Source organism: Leptinotarsa decemlineata, unplaced genomic scaffold (assembly GCF_025532065.1).
Source record: "Leptinotarsa decemlineata unplaced genomic scaffold, Ldec_3_MD MMD2_tig00000882_RagTag_RagTag, whole genome shotgun sequence".
Lineage (NCBI taxonomy): Eukaryota > Metazoa > Arthropoda > Insecta > Coleoptera > Chrysomelidae > Leptinotarsa > Leptinotarsa decemlineata.
In genome coordinates this window covers 21554242-21573252 of record NW_027412556.1, presented here as the reverse complement: position 1 = coordinate 21573252, position 19011 = coordinate 21554242, and the positions used below count along the sequence as shown (strand labels likewise).

The 19011-nt window shown below is 33.8% G+C and overlaps 1 protein-coding gene across 1 annotated transcript; it reads right to left on the bottom strand.

The window, feature by feature from the left end:
- Positions 1 to 4410: 4410 nt before the first annotated feature.
- Positions 4411 to 17259, bottom strand: LOC141482221 (uncharacterized). Its single transcript, XM_074175213.1, has 2 exons — positions 13308 to 17259; positions 4411 to 4637 (listed from the first exon to the last, which is right to left on the bottom strand). The coding sequence occupies exon 1, from the start codon at positions 13747 to 13749 to the stop codon at positions 13309 to 13311; it is 441 nt and encodes a 146-aa protein (XP_074031314.1). The 5' UTR covers positions 13750 to 17259; the 3' UTR covers positions 4411 to 4637; position 13308.
- Positions 17260 to 19011: the final 1752 nt, after the last annotated feature.

Here is a 19011-nt window from a genome sequence, read left to right as displayed (position 1 = left end):
TATAAGACTCTACTAGTGAACGAGGAAGATCTAAGAAACCGAATAGTAGACGCCTGTGAAACAATAAGAAACACACCATTAATTTTTTAGCGGGTACGAGATTCAATGACTAGACGTCTGACTGCCTGTGTCTTCGCTGAAGGTGGACACTTCCAACAATTCATTTGAATACAATTTAGTTTCGTTTATTTTAGTTTATTCTACATATTCAAAATTTCCTGAAATAAAATGTTGACATTTCTTGCAAATTTTATTAAAACAAATACTGATTATGCACCCTTGATACAAAAATAACTATTTCGCTTAAGGATGTCATAAACGAACGTACCCAACAGTAATGACCTCTTCAAACGAGTAAAACGTCAAATTCATTTCCAAAGCATTCTTGTGAAAAAAGCAAAATATTCGTAATAACTTCAACATGCCTCGATTATCAAATAATCGACTTGAAGTATTCAAGTCCAAATATTTAGAAAACGGTTGCTTACAGCGACTAGTAACAAAGGTAGCTTATTTACGTAGATATGATAGAGGAATCGATTTTTTGACTGAAAAATGTGCTAGAAGTACGCCCAAAAAAGTTATGAATTAAAAAAAAAAGACATGTAGGTGGCGCCTCCTACGAGTAAGAGCAATAAGAACATCAGGTTCGAATTCGATACCTCAAAAACCTCCTATTACCAAGTTTCGTTTAATTAAGTTCAGTATTTCAAAGGTTATTTGAAAAAAAACGAAAATAAAAATAAAACTTCAACATCCTGTATCTTGGAAACGAAGCGTTTTCGGACATTTATTTATTTGGACAATTCATATTATAATATTGTGAGGAATCACCCACTGAAGTTTGTCAAAGTACTTTTGAATCACCCTGTATAATTGATGGGTAAAATATTATTTAGAGGCACGAATGAGTATCAACACAAGTTGCAATTTACACATTTTGCTTCATAAAAATAAGAGTCTGATTTCAAAATGTGATCATGTTTTATCCAGAAAATATAATTATTATATATATTTTTAATTTTCAGGTGGATGTAAGCATGCATTAGCTTTTATAGCTTGGCTGCACAGACGTAGCGAAGCCCCTCCCTCTACTAGTATCGACTGTTACTGGAAGAAGTCCAAATTATCCACGACCCTAAAGTATATAAGAGCTAAAGAGTTAGGTAGTAGTTCAAAAGATAAACCTGCTCCATCTGCCAATACTCGAAGCCTTCTGCCAACTCTAAGAAACCATAGCAAAAGCATCGGTCACATGTAAAGTCAACTCATTAAATACTACAAGGAAAAAAGCAGAGTAGAAAAATTATCCATTCATCATTTAGTAAATACATTACCAAATGAACCGGCTAACGCCACAGAATTCATCAATAATTGCAGGAGTATGATGGACACATCATCTTGCAATGGAGCTAATCTAGTTACAATTGATCAGAATGACTGTCCGCTGTGGCATGAGCTACGGTATGCTAGGATTACTGCTTCGAAGATGCATGAAGCAGTACACTACAAAGTTTTCGAAGGCACCTTATGTGAAAGTATAATGGGAGCAATTAAATTAAAGGACACAGAGGCGATGAAAAGAGGGCGTTTGCTAGAGAAAAAAGTATTGAAAGAAGTTGAAAAACAATGAAATTAAAAATTAATGGGTGTGGTTTGATCTTGAACTCTAATTATCCCGTATTTGGTGCATCTCCTGATGCTGAGAGTATTAATTACATTATTGAAATTAAATGTCCATCATCTGAGAGTGCCATGAGTAGATATGTTTCAAAAGATGTTATATCCTCAAAATATATGGCTCAGGTCCAAATGCAGATGTATTTTTCAAATAAAAAAAAAGCTTTTCTGTGTTGTACATCATGATTTCGAAATATCAAAGGAAGTAGACATTTATATTGTATATTATGATGAGAACTATTGTGCAAATATTTTGGAAAAAAGCATGCTCTTCTGGAGGAATGCTATTTTTCGTATTATATGTAAAAATATCAAATAAATCATAGTATGAGGATCAAGTTGAAATTTTAGTTGTCAGTTAGCCAAGGTACTTGTAACCTATATTCATTCTATTTGGAGTTTGTACATTGAAAATATGGTACCTTCTGAGTGTGCCACACCAATATGACTAAAAATAAAACACTTGAAAATTTTATTTATTTTTCTTATTAAAAAGTTTTGCATATTGATTAGATTATGCCACATGCTATTATTATTACTTCATCTATTATCGGAACTAAGATGTGATGTACACATGCATGAGGCAACAACATATGAAATTCTCTCAACCTGTTTATTACACACTCTACATGAATTCTTATTGCTGATATTCTTTTGGACTGCTTCACCTCATGTTTTGTACTTGCTGTAGACTTGAACACTGAAGGAGGCCGAATAAGGGTACATATTTATTTTTCATCAAATGAGATAAGTCTTCGAAGCCTCTGTCTGCCATAACAGCTGTGTTTGGAGGTGAACATTCTAGATAGCCACAATTTTTTACTATAATGATGTCAGAAGCCCTTCCACCATAACCTTCTGAAATAAACTTGACTAACCCATCTGGAGTGCAAGAAATAAGGTACTTCAGAGTATTACATTCCTTATATTGTGACCATGACAGAGACTGGTGGATTGCATTGGACGGTTTTTCAATTTCTATTTCTAAGCAATCTATAATGGAAACAACTTCAGAATACCGTGCTCTAAAAGCGATAGGTAAATTTTTAACTATGTCAGATGGCTTAGGTCACACAAGTAACTCCCTCATTTTGTGGGGCACAATACCTTTAGGTAGACGTACTGTAACAGGTACCCCTCCCTTGTTGATTTTTCATTATTTGGTACTGAATGAAGTTCTCTGTATCCTTTTTTACCTGAAAATGGAGAATAACACCAGTCATATAGGTTTTATATTCGAGAAGTAAATATGTGTTTTAGACTATGACACTAAATATAAATATACCTATGTAAATATAAAAATACTTACGTCAAAGTGATCTTCACAATAGTATAAACAGCTCGTTGCAGACAGTTTCGGGTTCTCAAATTCGTCCCTTTTTATAGCTTTACACCACTTTAATCGAATGTTTTCATTCCTCTGCACAAGAAAAAATACATTTTGAGGAGCAGTTTTCGTTTTATTGTTGCACTTCGGAACTATGCAGTACTTATAAACTGATTTTCCACTACTTTCCATCTTTAATTCATTGAAATTATCAAGTGATACAATAAAGAATCAACTATGTTTACTTCTCTGTGCTTTGAATCGCTTTGTTGACATGTACTTTGACGTCACATATTCCCGCCAAATGGTCGACCGTTTGAATTGTCGATATTTGGTATACAATTTTATAATATTTTTTCTGACTAATTACTTATGTTTCCAGTATTTGTATGCATTATATAATCGATTAGAACAATTAGAAAAAAATATGCATGTGACCTATTACACGCAGTGAGTGAAAACGAAAACGTTACAGCAATTGAGATAGTTTTCATTACATTTTCATCATAATTGTAACTATCAATTTTAAAGTTATTCGAATGAGTTGGGACTGAGAACGGAAGTTATTTCCGATATCTAACATCATCAAGGATTTGAATGAAGTAGAGAATCAATGAATTCATTCAATGAATTACATCAGGATAGTTGTTTTTCAACCAGCATTCACATCCCATTTGTAATAGTGAGAACACAGTAAGTCTGTTGAATGAATGGGAAGGGAAGGGAAGAAGTAGAATCAGGCAGTGTTACCTGAAAAAAATTGTTTGGAAGGTGGCTATGTTGAAGAATATGAATATGTCCAACGAAAGTCATTTTTTGTGAAGGAAAATCAGTTTTTTAACGACCTTTTTTTGGGTATTTGTTACCTTCCACAATCTGAAAAATATAAAAATCATAATGAAGAACTTTATATGAACTAAATATGAAAAAGTAATGGACCCAGTACTGTACCCTGAGGAACACCTGTGGTAACTTTTGATGGTTTTCTCAACGCATTTTCTATTTTTACTCTTTGAGTCCCCCATTCAGGTAACTGGTAAATAAATCTAACACTGGACCACTTATTCCTTTGTCCGATAACATGTTCAGTAGTATATGATGCGTCGAAAGCTTAAGCTGAATGGAGAAAGACAACCAAACATTTGTTTGAAAGATCTAAATTCTTCATAACACCTTTCGTGAGCTCTAGTACTGCACTTTTAAGTGTCTCAGTTTTTCATGAAGCCAAATTGTTTATCGATAATCAAACAGTTTTCATCCACATAATCCAACAGTTTCTCTTTTAGACAGTATTCGAATATTTTAGCAGAGCTGTTTATGGATAACTAGCAAGCATCCGACGAACCACCATACGGTGGTTCAATCAAGCGTCGTGTTACAACTAGAGTTAAAATTCATTTCAATTTTCTATTTGTGATTTATTGAATCACTACAAGTTCCAAGTTGAATAAATAATTTCGTCAACATCAATTGACTCAATGTTAAATTCTATGTAATATAAATATGTTTCAGTCTAGTTAATATAACTATTTTGTAATAAATATATACACACATTGAACTGAACTTCCATATGGATTTATCTGTCACCATGTTTTCGTTGTTTTCTTGAAGTAGAAGAAGCCATCGTTTCCTGAAAAATAAATTTTATTCTGAATGAATAAATACTATTCAAATTACAATCATTATGAAATAACAAAAATGAGTGATGTAAAATATTTTTTGAGAGAAACGTAAATAATCAAGTTCATTCGGCAAACTAGTTATATCATCAATAATTCATTCAATATCTATTTTTACATATATATATATATATATATATATATATATATATATATATATATATATATAAATAGATAAGTACTCTTTGATCATTCCCATATTGATTTCAATTTAAGAGCCACCGGTATACAGCTGTTTCAGCCTATTGGGCATCGTCAGTACCGGGCAGGCGGTCCTCGATTGAAGACAAAATGAGAAAAAACCAAGAAAGTACTTTTGTCTTCAATCGAGGACCGCCTGCCCGGTACTGACGATGCCCAATAGGCTGAAACAGCTGTATACCGGTGGCTCTTAAATTGAAATCAATATGGGAATGATCAAAGAGTACTTATCTATTTATTTTTTGATTTTCATGGAATTATTTTCCAGCAGCTTGACTGCATTAACCTTTCTAGATTATATATATATATATATATATATATAAAATACATACACTGTATTTTCTGAATGCGTTTGAACGTATTCCAATATCACTTTGTACTACAAGAACTATGGATGAATTTAGCCACATAAATTTAAAACACTCAATCGGAAAGAAACAAATTTGAGAACGTTTTCCGGGTACTTTGGAATAGTTTCTTTGTTTCATCAAGCTACTGAATGTATTCTCATTTATCATCGATTTATTGCTAGTCAACAAACACCTTAAATATGGGATATGCAGGTCTATTTTGGAAAATTGATGACACCATTTTTTGTTTGTTAATTCACATTTAATGTTTTCAGAATCATTTGATGCATAATGATCGAAAAAGGCATCCAACATATCACAATAATATACTTTCTTTAGGGAAATATGTTGAACATTTCAGATTTTGAAGAAAAATCAGACTTGTCAAATCTGGAACGAATTTTATAATTATCTCAAGCTGCGCATTTCCTGCTAGTAAATTATGATCGTAAATGAACGCGCAAAGAAGACCGTTTGCCAGTTCAGAAAGTTTAATTTATAATCGACAAGTGATCCATACTTTTTGAGGCCCAAGGATGAATTTGATCACTGCACAAAATTTTTTAAATCAAATCACTGAATTATACAGAAGACACTATCCTCTACTCAGTTTGTATTCCAAACATTCGTTATGGAATAAAATCAGGTAATATTCATAGAAATTCTACATTGAATGAATGGAAAAAATTTGCACTTACATGAAACACTGTCATCCTCACTGGAAGACATCGATGTTTCGCCGTAAAACACTTGCCTTAGGGCTCATCAGTACCAACCTGGATATCATTATACGAAAAAGCACACAATTCATTCATGAATCACGATTTTTATGTCACGGAATAAGTGTGATTTAGTTGTGTCATCGATGACATCGTAATGTCATTCATTCCCCTATTTGATTAAATCCCAGCCAACAGGAATATTGTTTAAATAGAGAGGGTTATATTTTTAGAAGTGAATAATTTTTTGTGAAAGAAGGTTTTTGGCTTTCTACTACTCCATCTTGATTCAAAAAACCTGAGAATCTTCCAAAGAAAAGAAGGAAGTAATCAATTTTAAAATAAGTAACTTCATACATCAATGTGTAGATCATGTAAAGAAGTAACTTTCAGACACAAACTGAAAGAAAAAACCCTCCTGAAACAGCTGCTTTCATATAAACATTGGATCAAACGAAAGAAAAATTCTTTCGAAACAAATACTTTTATATGAACACTGAATTATACACAAGACACTATTCTCTACTCAGTGTGTATTTCATATATTCATTATGGAATGAAAACAGGTAACATTCATAGGAATTAAATGAATAGTAAATAATTGCACTTACATGAAACACTGTCATCCTCAATGGTAGACATCGATATTTCGCCGTAAGACACTTGCCTTAGGGCTCATCAGTACCAATCTGGATATCATTATACGAAAAAGCACACAATTCATTCATGAATCACGATTTTTATGTCACGGAATAAGTTTGATTTAGTTGTGTCATCGATGACATCGTAATGTCATTCATTCCCCTATTAGATTAAATCCCAGCCAACAGGAATATTGTTTAAATAGAGAGGGTTATATTTTTAGAAGTGACTAATTCTTTGGGAAAGAAGGTTTTTGGCTTTCTACTACTCCATCTTGATTCAAAAAACGTGAGAATCTTCCAAAAAAAGGAAGGAAGTAATCAATTTTGAAATAAGTAACTCTTTATATGGATGCATGCAAAGAAGTAACTTCAGACACCAAACTGAAAGAAAAATCCCTCCTGAAACAGCTACTTTCATATAAACATTGGGTCACACGAAAGAAAAATTCTTTCGAAACAAATACTTTCATATGAACACTGAATTATACAGAAGACACTATTCTCTACTCAGTTTGTATTCCAAACATTCGTTATGGAATAAAATCAGGTAACATTCATAGGAATTCTACAATAAATGAATGGTAAAAATTGCACTTGCATAGAACACTGTCATCCTCACTGGTAGACATCGATGTTTCGCCATTAGACACTTGCCTTAGGGCTCATCAGTACCAATCTGGATATCATTATACGAAAAAGCACACAATTCATGCATGAATTACGATTTTTATTTGTTTTATCTACAAAATGAGCTGAAAAGTCTCGGGTCTAATACATAGATGGCGCGTATTCATTAAGCACTAACTTTTAAAAGAAAGCTGTTGAAATTTCATGAGATTCCACTCATAAGTTTGTGACTTATTGTGCTGAGAGTGAAACTCATTTTGTTATTTTCAAAACAATGGACCAAGAACATTTCCGTGTTTTAACTTTACGCAGCTTCTTCTTAAAAAAATACCGTTTACGCAAAGCAATTGCTTGAAAAATGTTATAAGTACTCCGCATCATCAAAAACAACAATAAACCTCAGTTTGCTGATCTCAAACGTGATCGTAGGAGCACCGATGATGCAGAACGCAGTGGACGTCTAAATGAAGCAGTAGCATCAGTAAACATAAAAAAATCCACAAAATCGTTTTGAATGATCGAGAAGTGAAGATGTGTGAGTTAGCTGACATAGTAAAGATATCAAAAGAACGTGTTGGTTTTATATTGCATGAGCATTTGACTGTGAAGAAACTCTATTCAAAATGGATGCCGCGCGAGTTCACTGTTGACCAAAAACAAAAACGTCTTGATGATTCTGGCCATGTTTAAATATAGCAAACCGGAATTTTTGCGTCGATATGTGACTATGTTTCATCCATCACTTCACTCCGGAATCGAAATAATCGTCATCTGAATGGAGAGCAACTGATGAACCTCGTCCAAAGCGTCGAAAGCACAACAATCGGCTAGAAAGGTTATGGTCTCGGTAGTTTCGGATGTGCGTGGTGTAATATTCATCGTATATCTTCAGAAGGAAAATAATATCAATAGTGAATATTGTTTCATTAAGACAATGCACTATGTCACAATTGAATGAAAATAATGGCAAAGCTACATGATTTATTTGAACTTCGAATTGCTCCTATATCCACCGTGTTCGCCAGATTTGGCTTCTAGCGCCTACTGGCTTTTTGCAGACTTCAAAAAATGCTTACCGGTAAGGAGTTTCTCTCGGATGAAGAGGTTATTCCTCAAATTGAGGCATTTTTTGGGGAAAAAGATAAATCGTTACACAAAATAGGTATTGAAATGTTAGAGCGGCGCTGGAATAATTGTGTAGATGGAGATCACGTTGATGAATAGAACCAATTCTGAATGAAAAAAACGCGTTCGGGACTTTTCAGCCCATATTTTACGTGTTTGTTGAGTTGTATTCTGCTTATTTATATATTTCATCTATATTTCACACTTGTTCTTGACTCGCTATAATTGTGCAGAAATGTATGAAAAATAGTCAAATAAATGAATGTATTCATATATCTACAGTGAAAATACACCAGATCACATCCTGATTGATTTCGACACTTTCTGTTTTGCGGTGTGTTCGAAAAATATGTTCACAATCTGTTTTTCATTAAACAGTTTTCACTCCCCTACGAACGACAACCCTCAGAAGTAGAAACTTATGCGAGCTAAGGATTGACGGGTCTTGCCTTTTATCGAGAGATTCATAGCATGGGTTTGATGATAGGTAGTGACTATCTATCGTTCGGACTCGCGACTTGTTCCACCGTTTCATCTGTACTATATGCCTTCGAAGCAAATAGCAGGTACACAAAACCGATAGAAATTGAAAAACGTAAATAGTTTATGGAGGCTGGATTACCATGAGATAACATCAAATAAATCAATTTGATTGATTCTGATAAAGATTTGAAATACGAAATAAACAATCTCGTTCAGAATTTTGAGATGGAAGACTGTAGTTGAGAAAAAATATTTCGTCTGAAAGTTTTACATGTCGACAAATTGAAATTGTTACTAATATTCATGTAACCATATGGCAGCGTGGCGTATATAACGTTTTTATAAATAAAAAGTCATTTCTTGCTTTCCACGTTCGTAATATTGTGTTGTGTTAAAATTAATCAAGTAGTTCAGAAATTGTATCAACAAAATACAGACATCAACTTATACATATACAAGCTGTTCAATGTTTATTATGTATTGTAAAGTTGGAGTATGAGTTGATTTTAACTATGAAAGCATATTGTGTTTCACATATTTTGTGAAACTTTGGATGGTTGAACTAGACGAGCTTTGAAACTTGTTCCAAAAACAAGGCTACACATTCAATTTCACTCACTCGAACAATCTGGTTTTATACTCTTAGAATATGATTTTGGAGAACGGTCATAGAAATATCAGATAATCTTCATTTATAATGAAATGAATATGTTGCGATTGTGAGTGACCAATAATTTCAGATAGTACCTATTGTGTATTGAGCTCATGTTGAACTGTAGTTTTTGGTAAAATTATCCAATCGCTTTGTGATGATGTTTTGTTCAAGTAGTCTTCATAAAAGTTCACCTCCGTTTTATATTATAGGGTATTCCACCTGAATTGAATCATCATAATTTTACTTCACCTGTACCAATAGAGAGAAGAATTTTTGTTAATAAATATTCAATTATGGTATTGACCTTGGTGTTTACAATACAATATTAATTTATGATGTACTTTACAAAAAGAATCCCAATTTGGATAGTAATACTCTTATACGAATCTACGTTGCCATTAGTCATCGTGTATGTTGGTAAATAAGTTAAAAAGACTTAATGCATTGATTTCTGAAATTTTGGCTTTATGTGGAACCTATTTTATGTAAGAAATTCGTTGATAAATATAATTTTGATCATTCGTTTATGTACTTTGAACCATCATGTATTAATATTAAAATCCCTTCCAGAATTTAATATTTCATTTAACTCCTCCTGCATGGATCACGAATGATATTTCTACTTGAACTCAACTGCGACTAATATCACCATATACCAAGTTTCTCAATGACAGGCCATAACAGTTAAGCGTTTTCTCTTGACAGCTTTCATTTGTTCACATACGAATTTCTTGAAAGTTGCTCGCACGCGGTTTCTATAACAATTAGATAACAAAAAATATACAACCGACTTTAATAGCAATCAGAGAGGCCTAATGAAATTATTTTTTTCAAAAATCAGTATTTCGAGCAAGAGAAAACAGAAGTGAATAGTATGTTTGAATAAATCTTGATGAGAATCACAAAATCAATTTCGTGGCTGCAAATTTAAAGACTGATAAGTGGTTTGAAATTTCAGATTCCAAAACGAGTTTGGAAAACTTATAAACCAAGGGCCAACTAAGAAGGCTATCTCAATCCTCTGACATTTAAAAAATTCAATAAAAAAGCAAAAGAAAGCAAATAATGATGGAACTGAATGAGGAAACTGAAAGAAATGAACTATAAAAAATTTTGCGCATACTACTTCCATGGAATTATTAAATTTCAAAAAATCATACCAAAAATTGTATATCAACGTAGACCAATTATTTTATTTATATTTATAAATGCTCTGTAACTTTGATTAGAAAGAGCAGAAGTTTATTATCTATTTCCCATGTGAACTACGTTATTGAGTTTGAGTTGGTGTTTCATATTTTATTGTGATTCCAAAATCCCACATTTCACATCGAGATGATCCTGAAGGTTGTGGATATCTTCGAAGTCATCACTGGAAACAGAAAAACCAGTACACGAAAAAATATGGTAGACGGTTGGGTTGGCATGAGTGGTTTGTTCCACTCATACAATCCATCGTCAGGTGAAACAGTGGTTCGAAGTGCGAGGCCGGATGATACATATCTAACCCACACACGCTACGAATCGCATGTTTAAAGTCCCCGTTTAAACTCCTCGTTAATTTTCAGCTCGCACCAGCATCGAATTTTGAGGGTTGTCCTTTATATGGGGGTAGTCAACTGGTTAACAAAAACCCAAAACTTTGATGTTATGTGGTTCAAAATAATATCACAGGTGATCACTAAATTTATATGCGGCGTTTATCAACCAACAAGCTATATACAATATAAGGCATCATTCTCTTTACTTGCAAACACCATTGACTTCCTGCAAATCAATCATCCCAGCGCCAAACTTTCCATATTGAGTGACTTCAATGTTCACGATAACGAATGGCTTGAATTTTTAAATATATACGACGAACAAGGTTGCGAAGCTGAGACCTTTGCAATAAGCAGCGAACTTACTCAGATTATAGATGAGCCAACCAGAATTCCTAATTGTCTTTTGGATCTAGAAATTTACACAGTCACCGTAAGGTCTCCATTGGGATCTTCTGACAAAAAACTCATTTCAGTGTTGAGTGATTTATCAAAAATTTGATGTTTGTTTCAGCTCTAATGATCAATCAAATTGTGGATTTGAAGTCACGAAAGTCATTCTATCATTCATAAATGCATATATTCCTTTTTCGATGAAACGAACTCCTAATGGCAAACTTCGATTCAACAAAGATTACGAGGAACCTGTAGCCTCAAAAAATCTCGCCTTTCGGGAATGACGCAAAAATCTCAGTATCGAAAACAGAACTAGGTTTGTTAATGCTTGCAACCGCTGCAAAATCAGAATAAATGAAAGCAAAGAACTTCACAAATAGAGAATTAGAGTTAAACTGCTTGCCGATACCAACGGGTTTAGATCCTTCTAGTCGGTAGTTATTAATCAAGCTGTTGATCAAAATTCCATGAAATCTACAGTTCCATCACTAACACAAGCGGGTGGTACAATTGCAACAACTTATTGAAAAAAAAAACAAGAATCCAATATATTGTTTTGCTCAAGACAGCACACTTGTCTCGGCATTCCATTTTGATTCCAGGACATCGGCTAGATGGTACATAAGGAACGAAATGGTATTAGTCTGTGTCTACCCCCTCATCATTGCGAATTCAATCCAATTGAAATTGTTCGAGCCTCGTGAAGTGTTTCTTTGCAAAAAATATGACATTCAAAACAACATTCCAAAATACTTTTTGAAGAGTATTGAAGGAGTTATGGAAGAAGCGAACAAAATGTGAGCATTGAACCATTCAGTTGAGAAAACTAGAAACCTTCAATAATGATATTCGACAAAAATTTATCGGATTTATATGACGATAGTTCACGGTTACGTTTGCCTATACATGCAATACATTCAAACACATGAAATACTGAGGCAAGAATTTTTTGTTGTACCAACATGTATGCTTTCAATTCGAATAAACTGCTGATTCATTGTCAAAACTAACTGAACAGATATCGAGAATAATTTTTTTGAATTTTTTCAGGTCCACTGGATATGAAAATATCCAGATGAGTTTCTTTGAAGGTGGTTGTCAACGTTTCACGGCGAGTTTCATTATTTCGAACGTCCATTGTCTACTATGATATAATATGATTTGAAATCCCTGAAAGAACAAATGAAATTGAAAATCAAAATGAATGACTGAAAACAACAATTATATCAAGCAGAAAAATCCTGAAATGGAATTCCAATAGACTCAAAATGAAAAGAAAATTGAAAGATTTCAGGCCAAGTTATTTCGCGACGTTTCGATTGTTAGTGTCCACAATTGTTAGTGTCATCTGAAGACGATTGAGCAAAAAATTGAACAACTGAAATGAGATAAGAATTGAAAGATTTCAAGCCAAATTACTTCACGACGTTTTGATTGTTAGTATCCACAATGGCTATCACCGAAGATGATTGTGGATACTAACAGTCAGAACGTCTTGAAGTAACTTGGCTTGAAATCTTTCGAATTCCATTTCAAAATAAATCTTCAAATTTTTTGTTTGATTTTTCGCTTCATTTCAGGTTTTTTTCCTAATATAATTGTTATTTTCAGCTTTCCTTCTCAATTTTATTTTTTCTTTCAGGGATTTCAAATCATACTGAAATTCTTTCAAATGAGTATTACGAGTATTTCAAAAATGCATTCAAAATACCGCATATTCTTGTTTTGACTGAAAGATTCGTTTTAGAGTTTTTTGACTATGAATGATTTTTAGTTAGCTATACTCCACTTTACAACTGAGGATTCAACTTTGTATGTGTATCAACTTTAGAGAAGGTGCCAGGAAGGAGAGAACATTCATGCATATTACATGCTCATACTTTATAAACCTGAACCATTATCTGATGAGGCAGTCCACTGGCCTTTATAGATGATGTTATGAGGGTCGTCTAGACTCCTGTGCCATCCTCCTCCTCCTCCGTATCCACCTCCACCACCATGACTGTGTCCACTATCAGCGTACACGATGTGTTTTTCCTCTCCGCCTCCTCCTTTTTCCTGCATTTTCTTGAGCAGCATCACCAAAGAAAGGAGTAGCGAAACTTTTGCTATCATCAATGCCGAACCAGCCATTAGCGCCATTTTTCCCATTACCATATTTGCCATCATGGCACACATTCCAGCAGCAGCCATCAGTGCCATATTACCACCCTTTTTACCACCTCCTCCTCCACCTCCTCCCCCTTTCCGAGCTGAAATGGAATGAATTGCTAATGACAACATAGGTAAAACAGATCGAAAGTAACCGTTGAATTCATTCATTGTGCAATATGGGCAAATTTTCAGTAGGAAATTATTGGTAGGATAATAATACGACCTGACAAGAAAATATTATTTCCCACTACAAATCTGTTGAAGTAATAGCTTTCCTTCAAGTTTTCAAATACAATATGGGGTTGTGAAATACCTACATGTTTCATCTACCCAGTCTTTTTTATTCTGATTGACTTAAATACATCAGGAAAGTTGAATAGAATATTCAAAAATTAAAACATCATTTGTAGGATCAAATGAAACCGACCTCATTTCAGATATTTTGCAAATATTTGTGAGTTATGTTGTAAAGTTGTTGTTAAAAGAAACTATTTTGTTCATATTAATTCATTTAGCCTAAAAATGACACAATCGAGTGAATTAAAAAAAAATAAATATTTTACGCTGAGATATGATAATGAATGAAGAACGCAGAAAGATGGCCAAGGAATGATTGATAATAATAATTCTAATCTAAGTCAACCGTAAGCAGAATTGAACAAAAAATCACTGGTACTGGGCATATCTCAAGACAGATAGAACTTTTGTAAATGGAAAAAAAATTCAATATACCTACGTCTTGGAATACTTGAAATTTGGAAAATCTTGGATTGTTTCATCTGTTTTGAGTTTCATTAATGGAGATGAATTGTTTGATTTATAAGTAGTTCTAATGAAAACTTACAATAATTATAAATATCAAATTGAAATCCAGGAAGGAAATATGCTCTATTTCACTTATATGATTTTCAAATTGACGGATTAGTTTGAATATGTATCTGCATGATTTTCAGTCAACGGTAAGATTATTTGGATTATATCAGATACAGGTTTATCTGAATCAAATATCCAATATTATTGTCGTATTAGAATGAGAGATTCAAAGTTGTTCAAATTACGGTAAATTCATTTGACCCTCTTGCTGTACGAAAAAAACAGTGCGCTTTTCGAGATGAAATTCTATAGTCCTTTTCCAGTTTATCATATATTATGTCTACCGAAGTCTGAATCAACTGAGAAAATATAAATCATCACTCAATCCTGAGAATGACACAAATGATGTTAAAATCATCACCATTACACGATATATATTTTATATGATCAAATACGGTGTGGGCGACACCAATTTATGTATTTTCAACAATGTCCTCTTCACTTCTCACTCCTGACGTTTACTCAATCTTTCATGAAGCTGGACAAAAAAGAGTTTGTTTCATTACCTGCATATAGCTTACCTTCAAACGCATTAGATAAATTGAGTTTGATTGTCCTAGATTTGAAAAACTCGTCAATTTTTTCCATCAAAACGTCTCCGAGTTTTGCACTGCGTTCGGTAACTTCAGGGAAATTCTCCAATTCTGTCCGGTTCACAAAGTAATCAGGATTTTTTTGAATTTCAAGAAATCCTATGGTGATAGGTCTATCATCCATGATTGTTTCATTGAGCGCTTCCAAAGCTTTTTTCCTGAGGCAAGTTCCAGGGTGTTTTTCATAAAAGCATTTCTTATAGACACTTATTCCGCTCAAGAAATCCGTTATATTTTCCGACCTGGCACATTTTTCAATAGATAAAAGCAACACTAAACTTAACAATCTAAGACGCATGGTACTGCAGTTTTTCACGAACTGAAATGCAGGTGAAGTAAAGAACGATCTTATATGTTACAAAAAACAGTAGACCGTGTCATTTTAAATGTTTTTACAGTAAAAAATAGGCCTGAGAATTTTTGCAACGCTCCTAGCTATAATCACCGGTTCGAATAAGTAACTAGATGTCGGTAATATTATAGGTTTTGAAGGTTAATGGGATATTTTATGGTCTGAATGAAGATGAAACCAAGTCAGCACATTTGTGATTCAGTGATTTGATAACTGTGCAATCTGTATCGAACGAAGAAATCTTCAGGTATAACTTTTTGCATTCTCATGACTTTTCTCTTAGAACATAGAAAAAATAAAATGTTCACCATTCATATCTGATGAAAATAGTGCATAATTTATTTTTTCATTTTCTAGACTTATGTGTGGAGTTTACCTGAATGGAAGTATACATATTTTTTGTCCAACACAAATATTTAGATGATGTTTGAAAACCAGAAATTTTTATGTCAGGTCTGCTCTGATTGGAATATATTTTTCGATAATTGATTAGACTTTTTTCAGTATTTTATATTTCGCAGTAACTTTCAGGGGTCAGCTTTTCAGTTTGTTTTAGAATGCATAAGCCAATTTTATTTTTCTGGTCGTAGAATGTTGAAATATCATTGAAGTACAAATGCATTCATTTGACTTTACATGAAAGTACAAACTAAAAATGGTAATACAATAGTGAAAAGATCTCCAAAAATACTCTCATTGGACATGTTAGCTGTAATTTTCCCAATAGAAAACTCAGTGAGTTACAGGAGCAATAACGAATATGAGGAAAAGATGAAACAGTCTTCATTAACGAAATAAGAAATTTCATTGAAATCTCAATACCAGTGATTGAATATGAAACTTTTGATTATATGAAATAGTTTATACCGAACTGATGGCTGGCTATGGTTAGCCCACAGTTTGGTTAGAACCTGTCTCATCTTATTCTAAAACTTGGCACCTGTGTCCAATTTGGGCTTTTCATACGTTAGTGATGGCAGAATTTCTTGATTGGTCGAGCTTGTGGTACATTTGTGTATATTTTATCTATTCTTAATTTACTTCATTCTGTGCCAAACATTTCCGGGTTCTCCTGGCATTTTGTCATCATGCAAGGTCAGGTCAAAATATTATATTGTTTGGAAAGGAAGGTTTTGGCTTTCTACTTCTTCATTTTGATACAAAAAATGTAGGAATCTTCCAAAGAGAGGAAGGAAGCAATCAATTTAAAAAAAGTAACTCCATACAAAGATGTGCAGGTCATGCAAAAAATTACTTTCATCCACAAACTGAAAAAAAAGTAACAGCTACGTTCATATAACATTGGATTACACGAAAGAAAAATACTTTCTAAACGAATACTTTCATATGAACACTAAATTATTCAAAAAACACTTTCCTCTATTCAGTTTGTATTCTAAATATTCGTTACGGAGTTGAATCAGATATCATTCACAGGATTCCTACAAATTATAGTAAATGAAAGTAAAAGTATAGTAAATTTCACATACATTACAATTTCTGTGTTTGCAACCTTGATGCCATCCTATACTGCAAATTTATGTTTTTGAAATATGACAGACATTGAGCGGAACGTATAATATTTTCAAGTGAAAAACATTATTACGGATCAATTTTTGAACCTATGAAAATGTTCATAGAAGGAAATAATATACAGGCTGATTTACGGCGGATGGCACATTAGATGTTTCTGGTGAACCAGACAACGAATCACTTTTGAAATTTGATAGAAAACATATTCGGACATTCTCTACCCAACTCAAATATTTTCGAAAATGAGATGTTGCCACTTACATTTGAATGGAACATCCTGTATATAATATCATTTTGGAATCTGTTACCGTGTTAAAAATGAGAAATGATGATATCCTCAAGTTAAGGGATACAATGGTACTGAAATTTCGTTCGTTACTTCAATACAGGGTGGTAACAAAATACAGTTTTTCCATTCGTTTAAAAAGTGACTAAAACTTGATAATTCCAAATGTGTTTGATCACAAATTGAGAAAGCTGTTCGAATTTTCTTCCTTTCATGCGTTTACCTTACTGGTCAAGTTTCGGACTATGTCCCTTCAGAATAGTATTTCCATTCGGTATGACTACTATTTGACAGTAACGTTGTGAGATTTCTGGAAACTATTAAAATTTTCGTAATTCGAGAAGTTTCAAATACCTCCAAAACAATGGAACAGAACTATTCAAACGAAGTTCTAATATATTTGTTTATTATTTTTGGGCAGTGTGATCAAATCAACAGCGGAAAGTGTAAAAAGTTCAACGAAAGGTTTCCGAATGTACCGTTAATGAACCTCAACAGTATCGTATGATCTCCTTCACGCGTGTTCTGCTACTGCCGATTTTTTTTATTTGACCTAATCTAAAGTTTGTCCGATGTTCATTCAGCCTTATACCCATGGATTTTTTGATGATACCGATATAAACTTTTTCACAGGTGCATGGTATACGATATTCCCCCGCTGCTGATAGTGGATCTCTTTGGTCTTTCGCAGATCTCAGGCTTTGTTGTATTTTCGTGATGGGCTTGAACACTGTTTTTATGTTATGCTTCCTCGAAATTTTTTCGATTCTGTCTGTAACCCTAGGTATGTACGGTAGAAATGCACGTGCAACCGTTTGAGTTTCCTCCCTATTGTGACTTGTAGAAGTCTTCAGTTTCATGACCTTGTTGATCTCGGTTGCACTGTATCAATTCGATCTCAAAGCCACTTGAAGATGCTCCAATTCTTCTTGTAGGTGTTCCGGTTCACATATTCTACGGGCACGTTATGTCAGTGTGTTAATAATTCCCCGCTTTCGACTTGGCTGGTGATTTGAAAGTGCATGCAGATATCTGTCCGTGTGTGTCGGTTTTCGGTACACTTTATGTGTCAGTCTTCTGCCTTGCCTTTTGACGGGTACATCTACAAAAGCTATTCGTTGTTCCTGTTCAGTCTCCATGGTGAACTTGATGCCACTGTCGGCTTGTACGGGAAGCCATAGAAATCCACAAACATATGGAAAACAACAACAGAAAAGAGGAGGTGATAAAGCTTAACCGGATTCAGAATCCAATACTAATAGATGCTAAGGTGGCAACAGTGATTTGCAACGTCAAATCATCAACAGGTAATAACACTGCGGCCAATAGCAACACATCAACAAAAATGGAGGGCTACCTGAGTGAACATAAATACAACTTACGAACTAAAAATAACTAGTCATCGGTGAATCATCAAGATGAATAAACCTCTGAAGAAGCCAGCCACTCGTGCTAGCGAAACGTTAGGATACAGCCTTCAAACTTGAATGAAGATTATAACATTGAAAATCTTGGCCGCAAAAGCCTTAACCAATTTATTTCAAAATATGTTCGAATCGCTGGCCGTTCTCTTTCTAGCCCTTCAAATTGTTGTTGTTGACTGCTTTCGTAGTGGCAGATCTGATTTCATTGTGATCCTAATCCAAATCATCTTTGGAACGCACGGGTGTTTTGTGAACTTTCTCTTTAAACATTCACCAATGATAAAAATTTTATCGATTAGGGTCAATACCACCCTGTATTGAAGTAACGGAGATTACGCTGAAGTGTAGGAAGCCCCCAAGTATCACCTG

Coding starts and splice junctions, on each gene's coding strand:
- LOC141482221 (XM_074175213.1), bottom strand. CDS start 13,749: ATGAATGAATTCAACGGTTACTTTCGATCTGTTTTACCTATGTTGTCA.